The 18,129-nt window shown below is 31.8% G+C and overlaps 4 protein-coding genes across 7 annotated transcripts; 3 read left to right on the forward strand and 1 right to left on the reverse strand.

Annotated features, from left to right (window-relative positions):
- Window positions 1–642: 642 nt before the first annotated feature.
- LOC101206978 (mitogen-activated protein kinase kinase kinase 17) lies at window positions 643–1,874 on the reverse strand. The gene is made up of 2 exons (XM_004136055.3): window positions 1,493–1,874; window positions 643–1,271 (listed from the first exon to the last, which is right to left on the reverse strand). Exons 1-2 carry the CDS (start codon window positions 1,872–1,874, stop codon window positions 643–645), a joined length of 1,011 nt encoding a protein of 336 aa, XP_004136103.1.
- Window positions 1,875–3,392: 1,518 nt separating this feature from the next.
- LOC101206743 (mitogen-activated protein kinase kinase kinase 17) lies at window positions 3,393–4,632 on the forward strand. The gene is made up of 2 exons (XM_004136054.3): window positions 3,393–3,771; window positions 4,004–4,632. Exons 1-2 carry the CDS (start codon window positions 3,393–3,395, stop codon window positions 4,630–4,632), a joined length of 1,008 nt encoding a protein of 335 aa, XP_004136102.2.
- Window positions 4,633–6,240: 1,608 nt separating this feature from the next.
- Window positions 6,241–11,229, forward strand: LOC105436188. 3 transcript variants are annotated; one of them, XM_031888520.1, is made up of 7 exons: window positions 6,241–6,357; window positions 6,491–6,519; window positions 7,222–8,264; window positions 8,403–8,468; window positions 8,561–8,643; window positions 8,724–8,838; window positions 10,725–11,229. In XM_031888520.1, exons 3-7 carry the CDS (start codon window positions 7,223–7,225, stop codon window positions 10,943–10,945), a joined length of 1,527 nt encoding a protein of 508 aa, XP_031744380.1. In that variant the 5' UTR covers window positions 6,241–6,357; window positions 6,491–6,519; window position 7,222; the 3' UTR covers window positions 10,946–11,229. The 3 variants fall into 3 exon arrangements, with proteins under 3 accessions (XP_031744380.1, XP_031744379.1, XP_031744381.1); XM_031888519.1 differs by lacking the exon at window positions 6,241–6,357 and having other exon boundaries at window positions 6,364–6,519; XM_031888521.1 differs by lacking the exon at window positions 6,241–6,357 and having other exon boundaries at window positions 6,364–6,519; window positions 8,567–8,643.
- A 1,076-nt stretch (window positions 11,230–12,305) lies between these two features.
- Window positions 12,306–16,922, forward strand: LOC101217255 (protein HEADING DATE REPRESSOR 1). 2 transcript variants are annotated; one of them, XM_004135842.3, is made up of 3 exons: window positions 12,306–12,579; window positions 15,913–16,250; window positions 16,343–16,922. In XM_004135842.3, exons 1-3 carry the CDS (start codon window positions 12,483–12,485, stop codon window positions 16,538–16,540), a joined length of 633 nt encoding a protein of 210 aa, XP_004135890.1. In that variant the 5' UTR covers window positions 12,306–12,482; the 3' UTR covers window positions 16,541–16,922. The 2 variants fall into 2 exon arrangements, with proteins under 2 accessions (XP_004135890.1, XP_011659486.1); XM_011661184.2 differs by having other exon boundaries at window positions 12,310–12,588.
- Window positions 16,923–18,129: the final 1,207 nt, after the last annotated feature.

The following is an 18,129-nucleotide window of genomic DNA, read 5'->3' on the forward strand; positions in this document are numbered from 1 at the left end:
TAGTTCCCAACCTAATTATTCTCTATCCATTTCTTCACGAGTTTCCTACCTTTTTTATAAAAAAAAACTTTGTACTGTTGTTTTTAAAATAAGATTAGCATTTAATCATAAGTACTTATCTTAATGCAACATTATTTAGAGTGCTAATCAGACCTATCATTTTTTCAACCACCTTTTCATTAATTTAATAGTTTACACTTACCAATGCAAATTTTTCACCATTTTATACTAACTTTCTTATAGGAATTATTTGTGTCAATTAGCACGAAAAACAAACCATATGCGTAATTCTTTTCTTTCCAATGATATTATACAAGCCACCCAATGATGTAAGCATAATTTAATTTAAGGTCTATTGGTATTAAGTTGATTTCGATTGCCATTCTGATCTATAAAATTTAAAAATATATAGTTCTGCTTCCAGTGTACATAGAATAATCACATACATGTGGACTCAAATTATATATATCAACACGAACTTACAAAAAAAAACCGTCTACTATTAGTAATTGTTGCTAGCTACATATATCATATATGCCTCTATGTCTACATTCCAACAATTTTGGAACGACTTTGATCAGTACAGTAACCTTTTCATAATCTCGGCTAATTAATTACTTAATTAGTGTAATTAATCATTGATCACACCGCTTTGATTGGAATTATTCTTTGTCTCTTAAACTGCATAGGCCACTTTGTCACAAATGTTGGAGCTTTCACAGTATTAAAATTTTGTTCTTGATCTTCAACCGCCGCCACAAACGGCACAATCATCAGCATTTCCGCCGTGAACCTGAACTCCGGCTTCCTCACAAAACAATTCTTCAAGAACATGGTTGCCTCCGCTGATAGGCCTTCTGGAATCTTTGGCATTCCAAGGAAATTCTCCGTCATCTCTTTCATAATCCCAACCTTGTTGGTGGCTGCCCAAGCGCGGTTCCCGGTTAGCATTTCGAGCACGACACACCCAAGTGCCCAAATATCACTGGCTGATTCTTGTACGCCATCAATAAACGTCTCCGGCGCCATGTAGGAGAATGTCCCTCCTAAACAATAGCTTGCCTTTGTCTTGCTTGTTCTTCTTGCCAGCCCTAGATCGGCAATCTTTGCAATGAACTGGCGATCCTTTGTTGTATTATTCTTTGGTAGCAATAGGATATTTGCAGGCTTCAAATCACAATGAACGTATTGAGATCGATGAATGTGAATCAATCCTTTGATTATTGATTTTGTGTAATTCCGAACCACATTTTCTTCTAAACCCTTTCCACCTACTTGAATTAACATCATTATTATATATTAGTAAGTGAAAATCAATACTTAATTATTATCAAACTACCAATGAGAATAGGGTTTGATTAATATAATTAGACACAAACACAAGAAGCAGAAATTGAGTATAACCCTAATTCAATTCTAAATCAAGGAAAAGGATTAGGGCATGCAGTAATTGAAGGATTAATCACGAAATTAATAAGATAAATAAAATTACCAGTGTTTTTAATATGGTGAGCTAGGGTTCCTCCAGTGGCAACTTCAAGCAACAAATTATAGATCATGTGACCATTATGATCAGTAGTAATCTCTTCGCCGAAGCATTTGATCAATGAATTGCATCCTTTCAAGCTATCATAATTTTGCTTTTCCTTTTGTAGGGTTTCGGAAACGGAAATTTCCGCGGACTTAACAGCCATTACGGAAGGGAAAGTGCAGTACTTAATAGTGATGTGCGGTTTGAGAGAAGCCAAGAAAACTGATCCAAAGCTTCCTTTTCCGATGAGCCGACCTCGTTTCCATTGGACTCCATTATTGAACTCCGACGAGCCATCTTCTACCTCAACTTCTAATCCTCCCAATGTTAAATTTCTCTTCATTGTGTATTTGGAAGGAAGAATGAATTGAAAAGGGCAAAGAAATTGGGGCCGGGGAAAATAGGATTATGAGAATTGGTAGTACGAGGGGATGATTTTGAGAAATAGGGTTTTAAGAGAAAGAAAAGGAAAGAGTTACGATTAGCTAGATCGCAGGTGGCGAGGAGCTCGGACGGCCTGCACGGTCAGCACTGGACGGCAACGGAATCGGAATGTAAATTTAATAAAGCGAGAATTCATAATGAATTTTTGTTAACCTACATCGCAGGTAGCAGGTAGTTAATTTGGGTTACGGTCACTGTACTCCCCGTCACCTACGTACCAAATATTTACTAATATGATATAATTTTTCTTTTCTATAACTCTATGATTAAATTGCAGTTTATATCCTTTATTTCTTTTTAGGTTTAATATCTATTTGTTCCTTAATTATTATGTTTCAAAATATATTATTTATTTAGTTTATAAGCTTTTAATTTTGTTATTTTGTTTTAAAATGTCGTAATTTTATTCTTTACATTCGAGTCTAGTTTGAATTTGTCTTGAATTTCAAGATTTTTACATTATTAACCTTCACTTTTTGCTAAATATTCACTTTGAATATTGACGTTAGTGCTATTGATTAATTTAAAACAATTATGAAGCATTTTTTTTATTATTTTCAAAGTTATGAAAATTTGTATTTATTCTTAAAAAAATACTTACTATAGTCATCAACATAAACTAAACTAATTTATATTTTGAATACAAATTATTATAACGGAAGAATTTAAGATGATAATAGTTCGCTCTTTGTCTCAAATATTTCACGGAAAAAGTGTTTAACATTTTTTACCCTACAGTTAATAAAGATGAATTTAATTATTAGTAATATGTATCTGTGGTGTATCAAATCTATATCTAGTGTAAATGTCTTTATTTTAGGAAGCAGGTTAGAAGTCCTAATTATTTTGTCAATTCTATTTATGTTAAATTGATTAACAACCTAAAATCACCTCTTGAAATTAAGTATTTAGTGAAAAACAATCTAGGTTGATAGGTATATAAGAGTAAATTAGATGAAAATATGAAACAAAAATAAAAATTGAAGATAACTTGATAACATTTTGAAACTTAAATCAATGGAAAAAATTTCAAAAATCAAAGATAGTGTAATATTTTCAAACCTTAGTATTAAAAAATGTACCTTTTTTTCCTTATTAATTTAGACATTAAGGCGAAAATACAACTGGAAAATGATTTTACCTCAAAAAAGAAAAAAATAAGAAAAAAGAAAAAAGAAAAAAAATTGACGGAAACAAAATATATTCAGTTGGGTGTAGATTAGTAGACAATGAAAATCTCGCAGGAAACACGAAATTTTCTCTCGCTCTCTCTCTCTCTCTCTCAAAACCCTATCAATTAAGAAAAACATCCCCCTCTTTAATTCATCACCATTACGAATACCAATTCACTCTCAAATCCCACTGATCTTCACCATAATTCCTTTCTCAATTCTTTCTTCCTTCCAAACACACAACAATGAAGAGAAAATCAATGTTGGAAAAAGAAGCAGCCCAAGTAGAAGACCGGTCATCGGAGTTCAATAATGGAATCCAATGGAAACAAGGTCGGCTCATCGGAAAAGGAAGCTTTGGATCAGTTTTCTTGGCTTCTCTCAAACCACACTTCACTAAATACAGCATTTTCCCTCCCGTAATGGCTGTTAAGTCCGCTGAAATTTCCGTTTCCGAAACCCTCCAAAAGGAAAAGCAAAACTACGATAACTTGAAAGGATGCAATTCCTTGATCCAATGCTTCGGCGAAGAGATTACTACTGACCATAACGGTCACATGATCTATAATTTGCTGCTTGAAGTTGCCACTGGAGGAACCCTAGCTCACCATATTAAAAACACTGGTAATTTCATTTATCTTATTAATTTCGTAATTAATCCTTCAATTACTGCATGCCATAATTCTTTATTGGTTTAGAATTGAATTAGGGTTATTGGCTTAGAATTGAATTAGGGTTGTACTCAATTTCTGCTTCTTGTGTTGGTTTAATTATATTAATCAAACCCTATTATCATTGGTAATTTGGTAATAGTTAAGAATTTATTTTCACTTAATAATAATGTGAATTTAAGCAGGTGGAAAGGGTTTAGAAGAAAATGTGGTTCGGAATTACACAAAATCAATAATCAAAGGATTAATTCACATGCACCGATCTCAATACGTTCATTGTGATTTGAAGCCTGCAAATATTCTATTGCTACCAAAGAATAATACAACAAAGGATCGCCAGTTCATTGCAAAGATCGCCGATCTAGGGCTGGCAAGAAGAACAAGCAAGACAAAGGCAAGCTATTGTTTAGGAGGTACATTCTCCTACATGGCGCCGGAGACATTGATTGACGGCGTACAAGAATCAGCCAGTGATATTTGGGCACTCGGGTGTGTCGTGCTCGAAATGCTAACCGGGAACCGCGCATGGGCAGCCACCGATAAGGTTGGGATTGTGAAAGAGATGACAGAGAATTTCATTGGAATGCCAAAGATTCCAGAAGGGTTATCGCCGGAGGCAACCGGGTTCTTGAAGAATTGTCTTGTGAGGAAGCCAGAGTTCAGGTTCACGGCGGAGATGCTGATGAATGTGCCGTTCGTGGCGGCGGGTGAAGATCACGAACAAGATTCTACTACTGTGAAAGCTCCAACATTTGTGACAAAGTGGCCTAGGCAGTTTAAGAGACAAAGAACAATTCCAATCAAAGCTGTATGATCAATGATTAGTTACATACACTAATTTAATTGGCAGAGATCATGAAAAGTAGGTTATTGTGAAAGTTCCACATGGATCCACACCATTGTGACATAGAGAAATGCTAATAAAGACTAATATATGGACTAAAAACTTGTACTTTTTTTGAAATTCTAATAACTTAAATCTGAAGGTACCAAGGTCAGAATAGTAGTTTCACAGAAGTAATAGTTTTATTAATCATTAATTATTCTAATTTCTTTTAAATATATCTTTCCAAATTTATTGGTTTTGTTCCAATTTAGTTCTTATAATTAATTATGATTAATTTTTTTTTATCAAATTTAATAAAATAATAAACACAAATTATAGGAATCGAAATGGTATTTTAATCAACAACCTGTCTTCTATTACTTAATTTTAAAGCACTAAAAAATGACAAAACAAGTTATAATAATCAAGTCTACAGTAAACATATATTATTATTTGTGAAAATGATAAAAAAAAGTAAATCTTAGGCCACACGGATAAAAGCCTACATTTGATTATTTCCTACATTTGATTATTTTTGTTATATTTACAAAATCACAAACCTTATCGATATTTTTACGAAATACCTAAACTAATTTGTCATCCAATACCATTTTTATGCTTGCATCCTTTTTCTTTCAAAATCTCAATTAGTTAAAATGTTAGTAAATAAAATATATAATAGATGATAAAGCACATCAACAATTCTTCAAATCTTTTCAAAATATTTTTTAATTGAATAATTTAGAGAGGTTTTTTCAAAATTAGAAAAAAGAAACTATTTTACTTCTCATTATTTTTTCTATTTCTGATAATTTTCCTAATTTATAATTGAAAATTTTAAATATATCATAAATAAAAATAATAATTTAAGGAGAAATGACCATTTTAGTTTTTAAACTTTCAAAACATTTCGTCTTCAAATATATGTTTAAAATGTGTCAGTTTAGTCTTCAATTTTTGATGAATAACTATGCATTTAGTCCCAGTGATTTCAAAGTCCATATTTACTTAATTCTTTTAAGTAATAATATGTTATTTAAAATTTTAAAAATAATTAATTGTATAAATGGAGATAGTTTTTTAAAAGGAGAAATTATGAAATATACAACAATTTTATAAAATATTTATACTTCATATATATAAAAATTAAGTATAATAAATCGTCTTACTAATTCTGTCTAAATAGCTTTATCAATTTTTTTCAATTTTTTATTAAAAAACTCATTTTTAAAAGTATTTATATAAATTAAAATGTCATATAATTATTTTAACTAATGTATGATCAAAGCTTTACAAAAATTAAAATTCTTAGTTTATGGAATTCTTAGTTATTTACAAATAACTAAAAATATTTACAAAAAAATATAACAAAGTCTTACATTTGATTGGTAAGAGATAATAAAAGAAGTAATAGCCTAAAAATTTTGCTAAATCTTTTATATTGAAAAAATAATAACAATAGCAAAACCATATTTAAAAAAACATATATTTAATTTATTATTATTAATAATTTTACTATTAATATTTTCGAAAAGCATTTAATAATAAATTAGGTTTGGCGTAATAGCATCAGGAAATGAGTGCAAGTGAGAGATACATGAAAACAACTAACCACGAGGCGTAGAAGTGGAACCCACACCTAAAACGCCCAATTCCGCTTCGCCGTCACACCTTCCTTTCTCTTCCACTGTTACATTCATCACTCTCATTCAGGTAAAATGCTAATTAAGTTTTCATCCTCTCTTTCAAATCCCGCTCAATTTCCTTTGAATTGCTCTTGAATTCCTCCCTTTTCTCTACTCTCTTTCATGATCCTGATTCCTATATCGCTTTTTTCTTATCCTAGCTGCTGCAATCGCTTGTTTCTACGGATTCGTAAGTCTCCCTCTCTCTCTCTCTCTCTCTCTTTTTCTCGCGCGCCCTTGCATTGCCTCGATTTTGGTTTAATTTATGTTTTTCATTCCATTTATATCTGTCAGAATTTGTGAGTTTATTGATTTGAAATTGCTGCATTTGATTCGTATTATGTGATTGCATCCTTGTGTTTGTCTCTGTTTGATGTTATTAATTGAATCGCGCGCATCTATTGATCGCATGGAGCTGCATTGGATTTTGATTTTGTAATATTTTTTTCTCGTTGTTTATAGATAAATTGATCCGATAAGTGTGTTTTAAGTGGCTCAGACGCTGTTTTTGGTGATTAATTTGTGTAGTTTGAGTCAGTGACGATCTTTTGATTTGTGTTCGTTAATGCAGTTATGGAAATCGCGTCTTACTTGTTTAATTATTAGAACTGCACGTTAATCTCTCATAATCAATTTTGTTTACTAATCGAACATTAAATGATTTGCAGTTTGTTAATGCAGTTGTTGAAATTGCGTCTAACTTGTTTAATTATTGTAACTGCACGTTAATTCCTCATAACCAGTTTTGTTTAGTAATCAAACTTGTGTAAATGATTTGTATTACCGAAATTTGTTCTTACAAAACTTTTATTGACATTTTATGATCCAATGATCGGCTGTTCTATTTATTATTACGCCCCTAGACTCTGTCTTTCTAATTCCTGTTCTTCAGGATGGACACGATGGAAAATGACAATCTGAAGCTACGAAATAATCTATCTGATTTTATTTCTGATGATGAGAATGAAGAGTTGGGATGCCTTGATACAATAAGAAGTGATGTTAACTTCAATAGGCTTCATGAAGAATACAGTACAGCTGCAGGATTCCATCATTCCCAATTTTCAGATCCACCGGTCTCCTCTCGTCCAAAATTTGCTGGTTCCTTTTCTGATACAATTTCATATACTGATATTGATTGGTCATTTGATAGCTCCCGCTTGGGTCTAAGCTCACAAAATTGGTCTCGCAACATGTTCACGAATCCCGAAAATAAGACAAATACTTCGTTCCATGTTAGAAATCCAGAACTTTCGAGCATTTGTAGATTCCCAGTGAGAAGTCAGGAAGCTGAAGGCCTGGATTTAATAGGGTGTGATACAGAAACAAACAATCATAATTTGCTATCCTCAAAATGTGAGGATCAAATTGATCTTAACATTGCTGCCATTTGCAGTGGATTCCAAACCCATTGTTTACAAGAACATGATGCTGAGAGTTTTAATGTTGGATACCATACAAATCCCACCACGGCTCTTAACAGGACAGATAAGATCTCAGGCTATAAAGACAATTCAGGGAATATACCTAACCTTACAACCTTTCCTCAGAACTCTGTTGGAGTAAGATGCAGTAATTTTATTAACTTTAGTTTACACCCATCATCTGTCTTTCAACCATCTATTATAGTTGGTGGGGATAACCCTTTTCCCAGGCCAAGCAATGAAGATGATTTGAGTGCTGATGTAGTGCAGTGCAATGAGGATATCCTCAAATCACTTAGAAATGCTGCCCCCTCTACGACAGAATCTATCAACAGCCAAATTGGGATATCTTCACGAAGCTGGTTTACTGACTTAGAATCTTGTTTACATAGAAAGGATCAAAGTCAACAGCCTATTGAAGAGACTGATGTCAGGAACTTCTCGTCTGAATTTCCAACATATGCTCCTTCCCTTGGGATCTCTACAACCATTTCTGTTCCAGATCAGTCAGGTAAGAGAGAGAGATACTTTAGTGGTAAATTCATTTAGTTGAACCTCGTGTAGTGCTTATGAATTTTCTTAAACAATTCTAGTAACAAATTCTATTGAATTTGAGGTCGAACATGTTCAATTTCTTTGTTGCTTGCAGTCGAGCATGATCAATCAGCTGGTCCTTCTCAGCCTCCCCAAAACTTCGGCAATTCTCTTACTACAGGTACCACTTTTAGTGTCTTTATTACTCTACATGACTGGTTGAATAGTTTCATCAAGTTGTATGACAGAAGTGATAACAATAAGCTCTATAAGTTTCAGGAAATCAAGATGCAAGAGAATTTGGGACAGCCGAAGATTCTGGTATTGCTAAATCATTTCAAGCCCATCTTGCGCAGGTTCTATCTCCTGTGTTTCACATGATGTATCTTCACATGTTCTAATTCAACCTCAGAAAACTAATGTTGATCTAAATCAGGTTTCCCAACCGATCATTGATGAGAGCATTCCACTCGTCTCTTCCAAGTTTGAAGATCAAGGAGATCGTTCTTTCGAACGCTCGAGGAGCTCACGTTGTTATATAAAATGCCGAGGTACTTCCGTATCATATATGCAAACGTATCCTCTTCCCATATTTTCTTTCTCATATTTGCATGTGGTAGCTTAAGAACAATTACTTCAATTTCAAAAGTAAAGCTAGTTGACTCATGCATTAGATCTAATTTACTTTCCAGAAGTAAATAAATTAAATTATTTAGTTGTTTAGCTACCGATTTTGAATTAGTGCTAAATAACTCACTAGTGAGGGTTATGCATTTATTGAAAAACTTTATTTTTTTCTCCGTTCTTTTTTTACATTTTTCTTTTCTCTTTTAAACCTTTATGAAATAACTTTTACAATTCTACCCCACAAACACTCACCTCCTAACTTCGATATAGTAATTCCAAATTTTATAACTCAACTCACCATCCAAACTTGTGGAGATGCAAATAAAATCCTCCTATTCAAATTTGTGGAGATGCAAATAAAATCCTCTATCCGTCGAAGCACTGATACCATTAAATTTAGTATTTTTGGATTGATAGATGATTTGACTGGGTATTATTTTCAAATTCTTATAATTTGATTTCATCTCAAATTTATATTAACTTTTATTTTTAAAAATTCTACAAATTTTCAAGTAACGAGATGAATGTGTTGAATTACAGTTTAATTTATCTTAATCCATCCACTAAAGTTTTTTTTTTTTTTTTTTTTTTTTTTGAGTTTAGTGGTGATCTACTGTGGATATAATTTATGTTATTTTATTTTGTTTTATTTATGAACACTAGCTAGACTTTTCGTTTTGAGCTGAAAGAGATCCATCAAATTAGCAAAACAGAAACTCTAGTTTCAATAGAGTATCTGCATAGGTGTCAAATACAAGATATGAAATCAAATACGTGTTGAACAATAATGATCCAGTTAGTCTCATCAGTTTCAAATAGTTGCCATTTCTAAGCTTTGGACACTTGATGAATTCATTCATTCAGACACACTGGGACATGCAAGGAAAAGAAAACGACAAAAATTGTAGAAAAAGCCATACCGACAATTTTATATTAAGAACCAGACAATGAACGCATTATAAACTAATAAGAAATGAGGGATGAGCAATTATAAAACACAAACAAATCATAATCAAATTGAAAAAGCACAAATAAAAAACGAAACAAAGAAACCATTAACAATTAGGTTTACGAGAGAGACCCACAGAATCAATAAGAGAGACAATCTTCTTGGTCCGGGGCAGCCACGTCATGGTTTGGACTGAGATTTCCAGCACTACACATTATTCGAGTATTGATAATGAATTTCAACATTCCTTTAGTTTTAGGGTCCTTGATAAGTTTACATTTCTAGGAGGGCGTGGGGGCACTTTGTTCTAGGCAACCATATCAAGGATAGAGAGAGAGAGAGAGAGCACTGACACTGTAGAATATACTATTTGATTGGTTATTTATTTATGTTATCAATTTATTTATTAATCTATTATTCATTTGATGGTAGTAGAAATTTTCTCTGAGTTACCTTCTCCAGCAAAGTTCTCTTTTTATTATTAGTTTCTTCCCATAATGGCATGTCTCTGTTGTATGCTGTCTCCAACCTTTCAACACTTGTTGAACAGTCAGACTAGAATTTTACACCTGTATATAAAACATGAAGTTGATTTTATTTTATTTCTGTGAGTTTAATTCTTAAGTATATCAAATTCATTAAAATAGTAATTATTACATATTCTAACCAAATTGAAAAGATTCTCTTGAAGACTGAAATGACCAATAGACTACACAAAATGAAACCATACGAATGCTCAAACCCATACTTTTAGCATGAATAGGAATACTTAAGCAAATGGGTAACTAGATATAGAGATATCTATATAAAAGATAGATATCTCTATATATATCAAGTAGTAATAATTAATCTAATTTGCAGATTTGGACCAAACTCCAAAATTAAGTGGACAAAGATGCTACTTATGTAAGAGGGATCTTTCATTCAAACCAGAAGGCTCAGTTGCCATTCCAAAAATTCTCCCTACGGTGGCTGTACTGCCATGTAGCCATGTGTTTCATGGCCTCTGTTTGGAACGCATTACTCCCCAAAACCAAGCTGAAGAACCTCCTTGTATTCCATGTGCTGTTGGCGAAACTTGATTTCTTCAAACCATTGGGTTAGTCACTCCACTCATTACCTCCTATTTATTTTTCTCACAAAATTTTGCATCTTATAATTTAGGCCCAAAGCAGAGAAGACTACTATTCGGATTCTTTAACAATTGTAACTTGAGAGGGGCTTAGTTTTGTATATGGGTAGGCAAATATTCTTTATTATTATTATTATTATTATTTTAGGCTAATTGCAACTTGAACATTTTGCTGTCAACAACACTAATTTTCTCTGGAGTAAAATGATTATTATTTCATTGCCAATGCTCCAACTAGTTCTGTTTTTTAAGTTATTTTCCCTCTCTATTGGATTATCTCTATGATGGGTTATTGATGATTGATTTATTTTTTAATCTCATCTTTAAGTCTTTACTCTTTGGTTTGATTTGAAATATTGGAGGTTCCTAGTGATTGTTTGTGGCTCAAAATTGAGAAAATTGAGCCAGCTATCACCCTTTAACTTTGCAAGAAGTTCATGAACCTAGGTGGCATGCTTTTTATTGCATACTAAGTTGAAACCAAAATTTTGTAATTATTTTGCTAGAGAATGATTTATAAAATGGAAATAACAAGAGATGGAAGTGGACAATTTGAGTTACTAAGTAATATATGAAGTTAAATGAGTAAATATCAAATGCATTCATTTATTTTTGTGCATCTCACCCTCATCCATAAAAATAATTATATAAAAAAAAAAAGTTGTAGATTAATGTGACGTTTTAGTAGAAAATTTTGTGAGGGGCACAAAAATAGGTATATACCATAAGAAAAGAATTTGTGTTACAAGCGTCATTTCAAAGAGAGGCCATTTGTCACAGCTAGTTCTATCCCATCATTGGGCTTGGGCTTTTTGGTGCAATGACGTAAAAGGACGGCCCACAAGTAACCTTCAATAGAAGCTCGACCCCATTAATTAACCACGATGGATAATATAAAATAAAAAATAATAACAAAATATTAAAATTATTTATAAAATATAACAAAATTGTTCAAATGCCTTATTTATACAAATATTTAACAAAGAGAATAAATTTAAAAATAACCTGTTATTATTGTCAAAAGTGAAGAAAAAAGAAAAACAACAGATTCCTCGTAGCATATTCTCTCGTAGTTAGGAAATATTGGGAAGCGTGAGAATGAAAGTAAAATATATAAATATATATTCCAACGAATTAAAAATGAAAAACAAATAAAATATATAAAAATAAAAATAAAAAACAAAAGGGACCCACAGGTAGTAGATGACGACAAATATTTAGCATCAAAACATCCACCATAACGCAAAATCTGAACCGTTGGATTACAATCACGTGGTTTAGCTGTCGTTTTGTTCAGCAATTTATCTGCTTCTCTTCTCGATGAATGCACCCACAACAAACACCGAACCAAAAATCCTTTAAACCGACTCGAAATCCACAACTCCATTTCCCTCTCTCTCTCTCTCATTTTCTATATGCGAAAATTCGAATAGGATTCTTCGGAACGACTGTCTGGTGAAGCTCTTCCTCGAATTCCTTCCTCTTCAATGGAACACAATCATTCCGGCAAGATTGATAGGATTCTTGAAGGTTTTTCTCCAGCGTCGGCTCCTCGAATTCAGTGGAATTCTCGCCGGAGGTCAGGTAGTCAAAGTACTAGTCAATCAACTCTCTCTCTCTCTCTCTCTCTCTCTCTCTATGATTAATTTCTCCAGTGGAAATTGCTTCCAATTTTTTGAAACTTTGTGAAGTCGATGAAGATCAGAAACTCGAAATTTCTCTTTTCGGAAGTGAGCGAATTCGTTTAGGTTTTGAAATTATCGCATAATCTGAGACATTTCCTCACAAATTTTAGAAGAATTTCTCGCCGGAGGTCAGGTAGTCGTAGTACTAGTTAATCACTCTCTCTCTCTAGCTAATTAACTTCTCTGGTGAAACTTGCTTTCTTCAATTTTTGAAAACTTTGCGAAGTCGATGAAGATCAGAACTCGGAATTTCTCTTTTCGGAAGTTAGCGAATCTGTTTAGGTTTTGAAATTATCGCATAATCTGAGACATTTCTTCACAAATTATAGAAGAATTTCATGCCCTAACTCAAGAAATTAACCAAGCTTGTCTGTTATGATTTCTCATCCTTCCTGCTTTTGGAAATACGAAAAATGATTGAACTTCGCTCTTATGTTATGTGTTGGTTTCTTCAAGATTATGTTCATCGCTTACTCCTCCTGTGAATTTCTGCTAATCTGTTACGTTTCTCCAATAAAAATAAAAATAAAAATAAACTTTATTTGTATATATTTTTTAAAATTGCGTAGATTTTAGGCCCCGAAGAATCGATGATAATGATTAATTAATTTAATTATATTTTGGTGTATGCATTAATGTGTTTGCCTTTTAGGCTCATTTATAAATTTATGGCTCAAAATTGGGTTAACAAAGCCAAAGCGCAAGGCCACCCGCTACCCATTACCCATCACCCATCACCCAACCCACCGGTTGAAGTTGACTTATCAATAGACTTTCTTTTTCTTTTGCCCACTCGTTTCGGTATATTACACGAAAGCTCTTTATTGTCATATTACGTGGATTGTATTTTTATTTAGAAGGGAAATAATAAGCTCTTTATTAAAACGACGTCGGAGCTCGTTTTTCTTATTTATTTAATTTGTTTCTTAGGGAAAATATGTTTTTTTTGTCAATATTATTGATTTTGTTTTATTCATAATTCAGCATGCCTTACACGTTACGAGCTTTATTATTATTATTATTATTATTATTATTATTATGTATAATAACGTTACGTGCTTTACTATGTTTTCACTTTTTTTTTTGAAGAATTTTCGTGTTAATTAGAGATTGTTCTTTGTATTGAAAATCATCTTTTAGTTTCCAAAATAATAATAATAATAATTATTATTATTATGATAATTAAAAAATCATCTTTTAGTGTTTATAACTTCAAATGTATTTAAAATAAAGACAAATTGCAAAAAAAAAAAACACAACTGGAAGTATGATTGTAATTATAAATAGATCCACAAAATTTTAATTGTAGAAAGTGCCCTCAATTAATTCATAGAATTGATACGGTGTCTAATTGGGTAAGTTCTTAGGTTCGAGAGATCAAATTGAAATTTTTAACTGTAATTGTCATGATACTTTAGGGATGGTTTTGAATTTCGGGAAAATTACCCTTTGTTTTCAGGTATGAACCATGTCTCTAACTATTTGATGTCACTCATGTTTTTTCTTTTGAATATCATTTATATTTGGAAGATTTGAGTCTTAACTTTTTTGTCAAATGTATATATTTTATATGAAGTCAAAAGTATATACTTTGTGATTAGTTGAGTTGTGTCGATGTCGTGTATTTAGATTTTAATATCATTTTGATCCATATACTTTGAGTTGGTTCTCTTTTACAAATTTTGTCTATTAGCATTGTATCTTTTTAAGTCTTGGATACAAGTTTAACCTCATTTGTTTTTTATTCCTGATTAATTTCTGAATAAAAGATAGAAGACATTTTGAAATTGGGTTTGTGAGCCAATGGTTATTTTCAAATATTATATTTTCCAACCAAGTGGATTAAGAAACTTTTGTAGTAATGAGAAACTGATACCAAACCAACATGTCACTTCACAAAATTATACATCAAAACAATTTTCCTTTTGTATCTTTTCAACTAATAGAGATTTTCCCCCTTTTAAGACACAATATCTAGTTGTCTAATTTAATCTGGTTGCCTTTTTTTCCCTCTTTCTTCACTTTTAAAATTTTAATTTTCACTCTACAAATTAAAAGTGATAATTCAACCTTTATCAGGAATTAATTAAAGGGTTGGCCATTGAGATGCTCCATAATCTATTCCATAAATAGTGAATCTATAAAGGTTAAAAGATTTTAAGTTACAATCTCTTTGGACATAGGATCCCTATTCCTTACTTAGATGCTTTTCTCATATGTCAAGTTTGGTATTCAAATGATGGGACTTAACGCCCACTATATCATATATTGGTTTCAGTATTCTTATAAGGCCCACGTTCAGTTATTAATCATTGAAATTTTCTTGTTGTCTTCTTCTTGAAAATCAAGATTTGGTGTTTTGGGGATCAATTATATAACGTTTCCACCCCATCTTTGATTTTCATTTCATTTCATTTCTCATCATAATGTAAATTTGATGATTTTTTATATTTGAAGAATTGCATGCCTGTGACTTTATCTTGGAGTTGGCTTACTGTTCTCCTTTTTACCTCTTGTTGTTGCTTGGAGACACACTCTCTCTCTCTCATAGTCACTCACTCTAAAGCTAATATCATTATTGAATCTTTGCTTTCAATATAATTTTCCCTTTTCTGATTGATGGATAGTTTGTTCTCATATTTTTCACAATTGGGTTATATTGAATTCTGTTAGGGGCTGTTTGGGGCTGGTACTATTCGGAATCAGGAACTCTGAGGTTGTTTTAGCATTAGCTTTTTTTCTATTCAACTTACCCATAAGTAAACATGACCCCAACGCGTACATGTACTTTTATAACCTATTTGATGTTTCTACGAATTTTAACTAGACAATAAATTGAATGCTTGGAACTCTATTAGAGATAAATTTCAAATTTATATTTAGAAGAACCATTAGCGTTATAAAAAATTGAACATGTCAAACTTTATTAGACAAAAGTTTAATTAAATCTAAAGACTCGTTAGGTTGTTTTTAGGTTAAAAAACTTGTTAGATTCAAAATTTAAGGTCTAAATATTAATTATTAGAGACCAAATAGAATATATTTGGAAGTTTAGGGGATAAATTTTGTTATACAACTTTGATATAGTATAAAATCTATAGCAGAATCTGTGTGCCTAGCAATGCTAGCTGATATAACTTAGGGACCTCAATAATTTTTATTTATTGAACTTTTCTTTATTTGTTGGTCCTCTAAATTGTTTGGAACTAGAATGGTATCTTGTTTCCAACAGCTAGCGGGAGGAATTTAGACAAGGAAACTGAAGATCAGGATTCTGCTAATAAAACTTGCGACAAACAGGAAGTATCTCCGGGCAATGATAACATATCTCAGGACACTGACATGGTTCTCCCTGAGCTCTCGGAGCGTCGAAAGGCTCTGTTTGAGCCCTTAGAACCCGTGAGAAACATCAATGGCCGAAGACCATCAGCTGAATCCTTACTCCCTCCTCCCGATTTTGACGAAACCACTTATCCTCGAGGGTGGCTCATCGGGAAGAAGCGGAAACTTGTCAATGTCGACGTTGTCGAGAGCATGCGGAGGATTGCTGTTCAGGAAATGAATAGAAAGGTTGTGTAATAACTAATTAATTTCATTGTTTACGTAAAAATGTGGCCTCGTTAATTTTTTCAACTGAAAGGCAGTTGGGTTGTGTCGTATAGGACCGAGAAATCAATGGTTTAAACGAGCAGCTCGATGAGGATGCTCGGTGCTTGGAACATCTTCAAATTCAGCTTCTGCAAGAAAAGAGCAAAAGATCAGAAGTTGAAAGGGAGAATGCAATGCTGCATGATCAAATAAACATGCTAATGAGCATGCTAGACAATGAAGGAGCAGATGATGGCTCAGATGAACCTTAAAATAATATATCCCATCACATATTTATACTTAATTTGTTTGTTTTATATTCTTTTTGTAGATTATTTCATGTGGGGGTAGATAAAAAAAAAGTTTCAATTAAATTATATATCCATGAATATACATGCATCCTAGTATTATATTGTCATTATATTGGGATGAAAAAAGTTAATTAGTGGGAGTATTAGATATGAATTGAAAATATGAACTCTAAATCTCAACTGGATTTTCCAGTTGAATTATGTGGTTGATTTTCTCAGTTTTATTTTTTATTTTTTATTTCCTTTTTTTGTGTATTTGATTTTACATCTTCAATTTTATGTATTTTTGTAAAATGTAAATAATAAAGTGAGGTTACGAAGAAGGAAGCTATTAACTGTATTACTACATATGCTTATTTCTTTCCATTTATTATACTATGGGGATAGTTGTAAATATTACAAATTAAAATTTATCATCATTTCTTTCCATTTATTATACTATGGGGATAGTTGTAAATATTACAAATCAAAATTTATCATCGATGAAAGTCAATAGTGATACAGTGATAGACCCTGCACCAAATATTGATTTATTATTAATAGATTGTTATTAGATTTACATTTTTATTATATATTTAATTATTATAAAAATTGTAAAAAATAATAAATTTGATAAAATATTTATAATCTATAACAAAATTTTAGATTTTATCACTAGTTAGTCTCTCGTCCACTATCATCGGTACAATTATAGTCTATAAAAATTTAAATATTTTTAATTTATTTTGTTATTTTTTAAAATGATTTTAATTATCATAAATTATAATTATTCTTACGCTAGGGTATATGAGGAAGTGTAGCTTATTACTGAATTTTATTTGTTGGTTGTAACTAATTTTTACCTCTAAAACTTAGATTTGAACTTTTCTCAAGTGAATATTGAGGGTTTAGGGTTTTGTTATCTTTTGGAGAGAATATTGAAAACTTTGTTTTGTTATCTTTTTTTTCACGTACGAATGTGATATATCATATCCGACATAATAGAGAGAAAACCTAATCTTATTTTGATAATTTTGTTTTGTGTAGTAGAGAGATAAGTAGTATATGAGATGAGTCACAAGATGCACTTAAAGTTTTTTCGTAGTTAAATGATTAATCATAGACGGCCAATTACTCTAATCCTCCACGAAAATTTAAAAAACTTATAAATTTGACCAATTGGATGTGAAAAATGGGGTGGCTTGTTTAACAAAACTAGGATAAAGTGTTGCTAGTTGGGTGAAAAGATATTGATTTAAGAAAAATTTACAAGAAAGTGGAATCTTTTTGGGCTCTACTCCGTTTAGAAATTGATCAATCACTAAAATTATGTATACTCTAGCCATAGCAAATTGATATATATATTTAAAATATGGTTTATAGTTTACTAACAAATGTATTAAATAAATAATAGAGAGAAAAAGATCAGATAGTACAAATTGTAGAAAATATCAATAAATGATAGTGATCTAGAGGTACTGCTCTCGAGTTCTATTCACACACCCAGCTTGTGCAATCAAGGAATATAAATCATGATGAGAAGTGTACCAAAAGTCTTCTTTATGATAATT

This window comes from Cucumis sativus, chromosome 7 (assembly GCF_000004075.3).
Source record: "Cucumis sativus cultivar 9930 chromosome 7, Cucumber_9930_V3, whole genome shotgun sequence".
NCBI lineage: Eukaryota > Viridiplantae > Streptophyta > Magnoliopsida > Cucurbitales > Cucurbitaceae > Cucumis > Cucumis sativus.

Bases quoted from the DNA above. Each gene is read 5' to 3' on its own strand.
- LOC101206978 (XM_004136055.3), bottom strand. From the start codon at position 1,874: ATGAAGAGAAATTTAACATTGGGAGGATTAGAAGTTGAGGTAGAAGAT. The intron at 1,272-1,492 runs GTAATTTTATTT...TAATTCAAGTAG, and splicing joins TCACCATATTAAAAACACTG to GTGGAAAGGGTTTAGAAGAA.
- LOC101217255 (XM_011661184.2), top strand. From the start codon at position 12,483: ATGGAACACAATCATTCCGGCAAGATTGATAGGATTCTTGAAGGTTTT. The intron at 12,589-15,912 runs GTACTAGTCAAT...TGTTTCCAACAG, and splicing joins CCGGAGGTCAGGTAGTCAAA to CTAGCGGGAGGAATTTAGAC. The intron at 16,251-16,342 runs GTTGTGTAATAA...TGTGTCGTATAG, and splicing joins TTCAGGAAATGAATAGAAAG to GACCGAGAAATCAATGGTTT.
- LOC101206743 (XM_004136054.3), top strand. From the start codon at position 3,393: ATGAAGAGAAAATCAATGTTGGAAAAAGAAGCAGCCCAAGTAGAAGAC. The intron at 3,772-4,003 runs GTAATTTCATTT...GAATTTAAGCAG, and splicing joins TCACCATATTAAAAACACTG to GTGGAAAGGGTTTAGAAGAA.
- LOC105436188 (XM_031888520.1), top strand. From the start codon at position 7,223: ATGGACACGATGGAAAATGACAATCTGAAGCTACGAAATAATCTATCT. The intron at 8,469-8,560 runs GTACCACTTTTA...AAGCTCTATAAG, and splicing joins CGGCAATTCTCTTACTACAG to TTTCAGGAAATCAAGATGCA. The intron at 8,839-10,724 runs GTACTTCCGTAT...TCTAATTTGCAG, and splicing joins TTGTTATATAAAATGCCGAG to ATTTGGACCAAACTCCAAAA.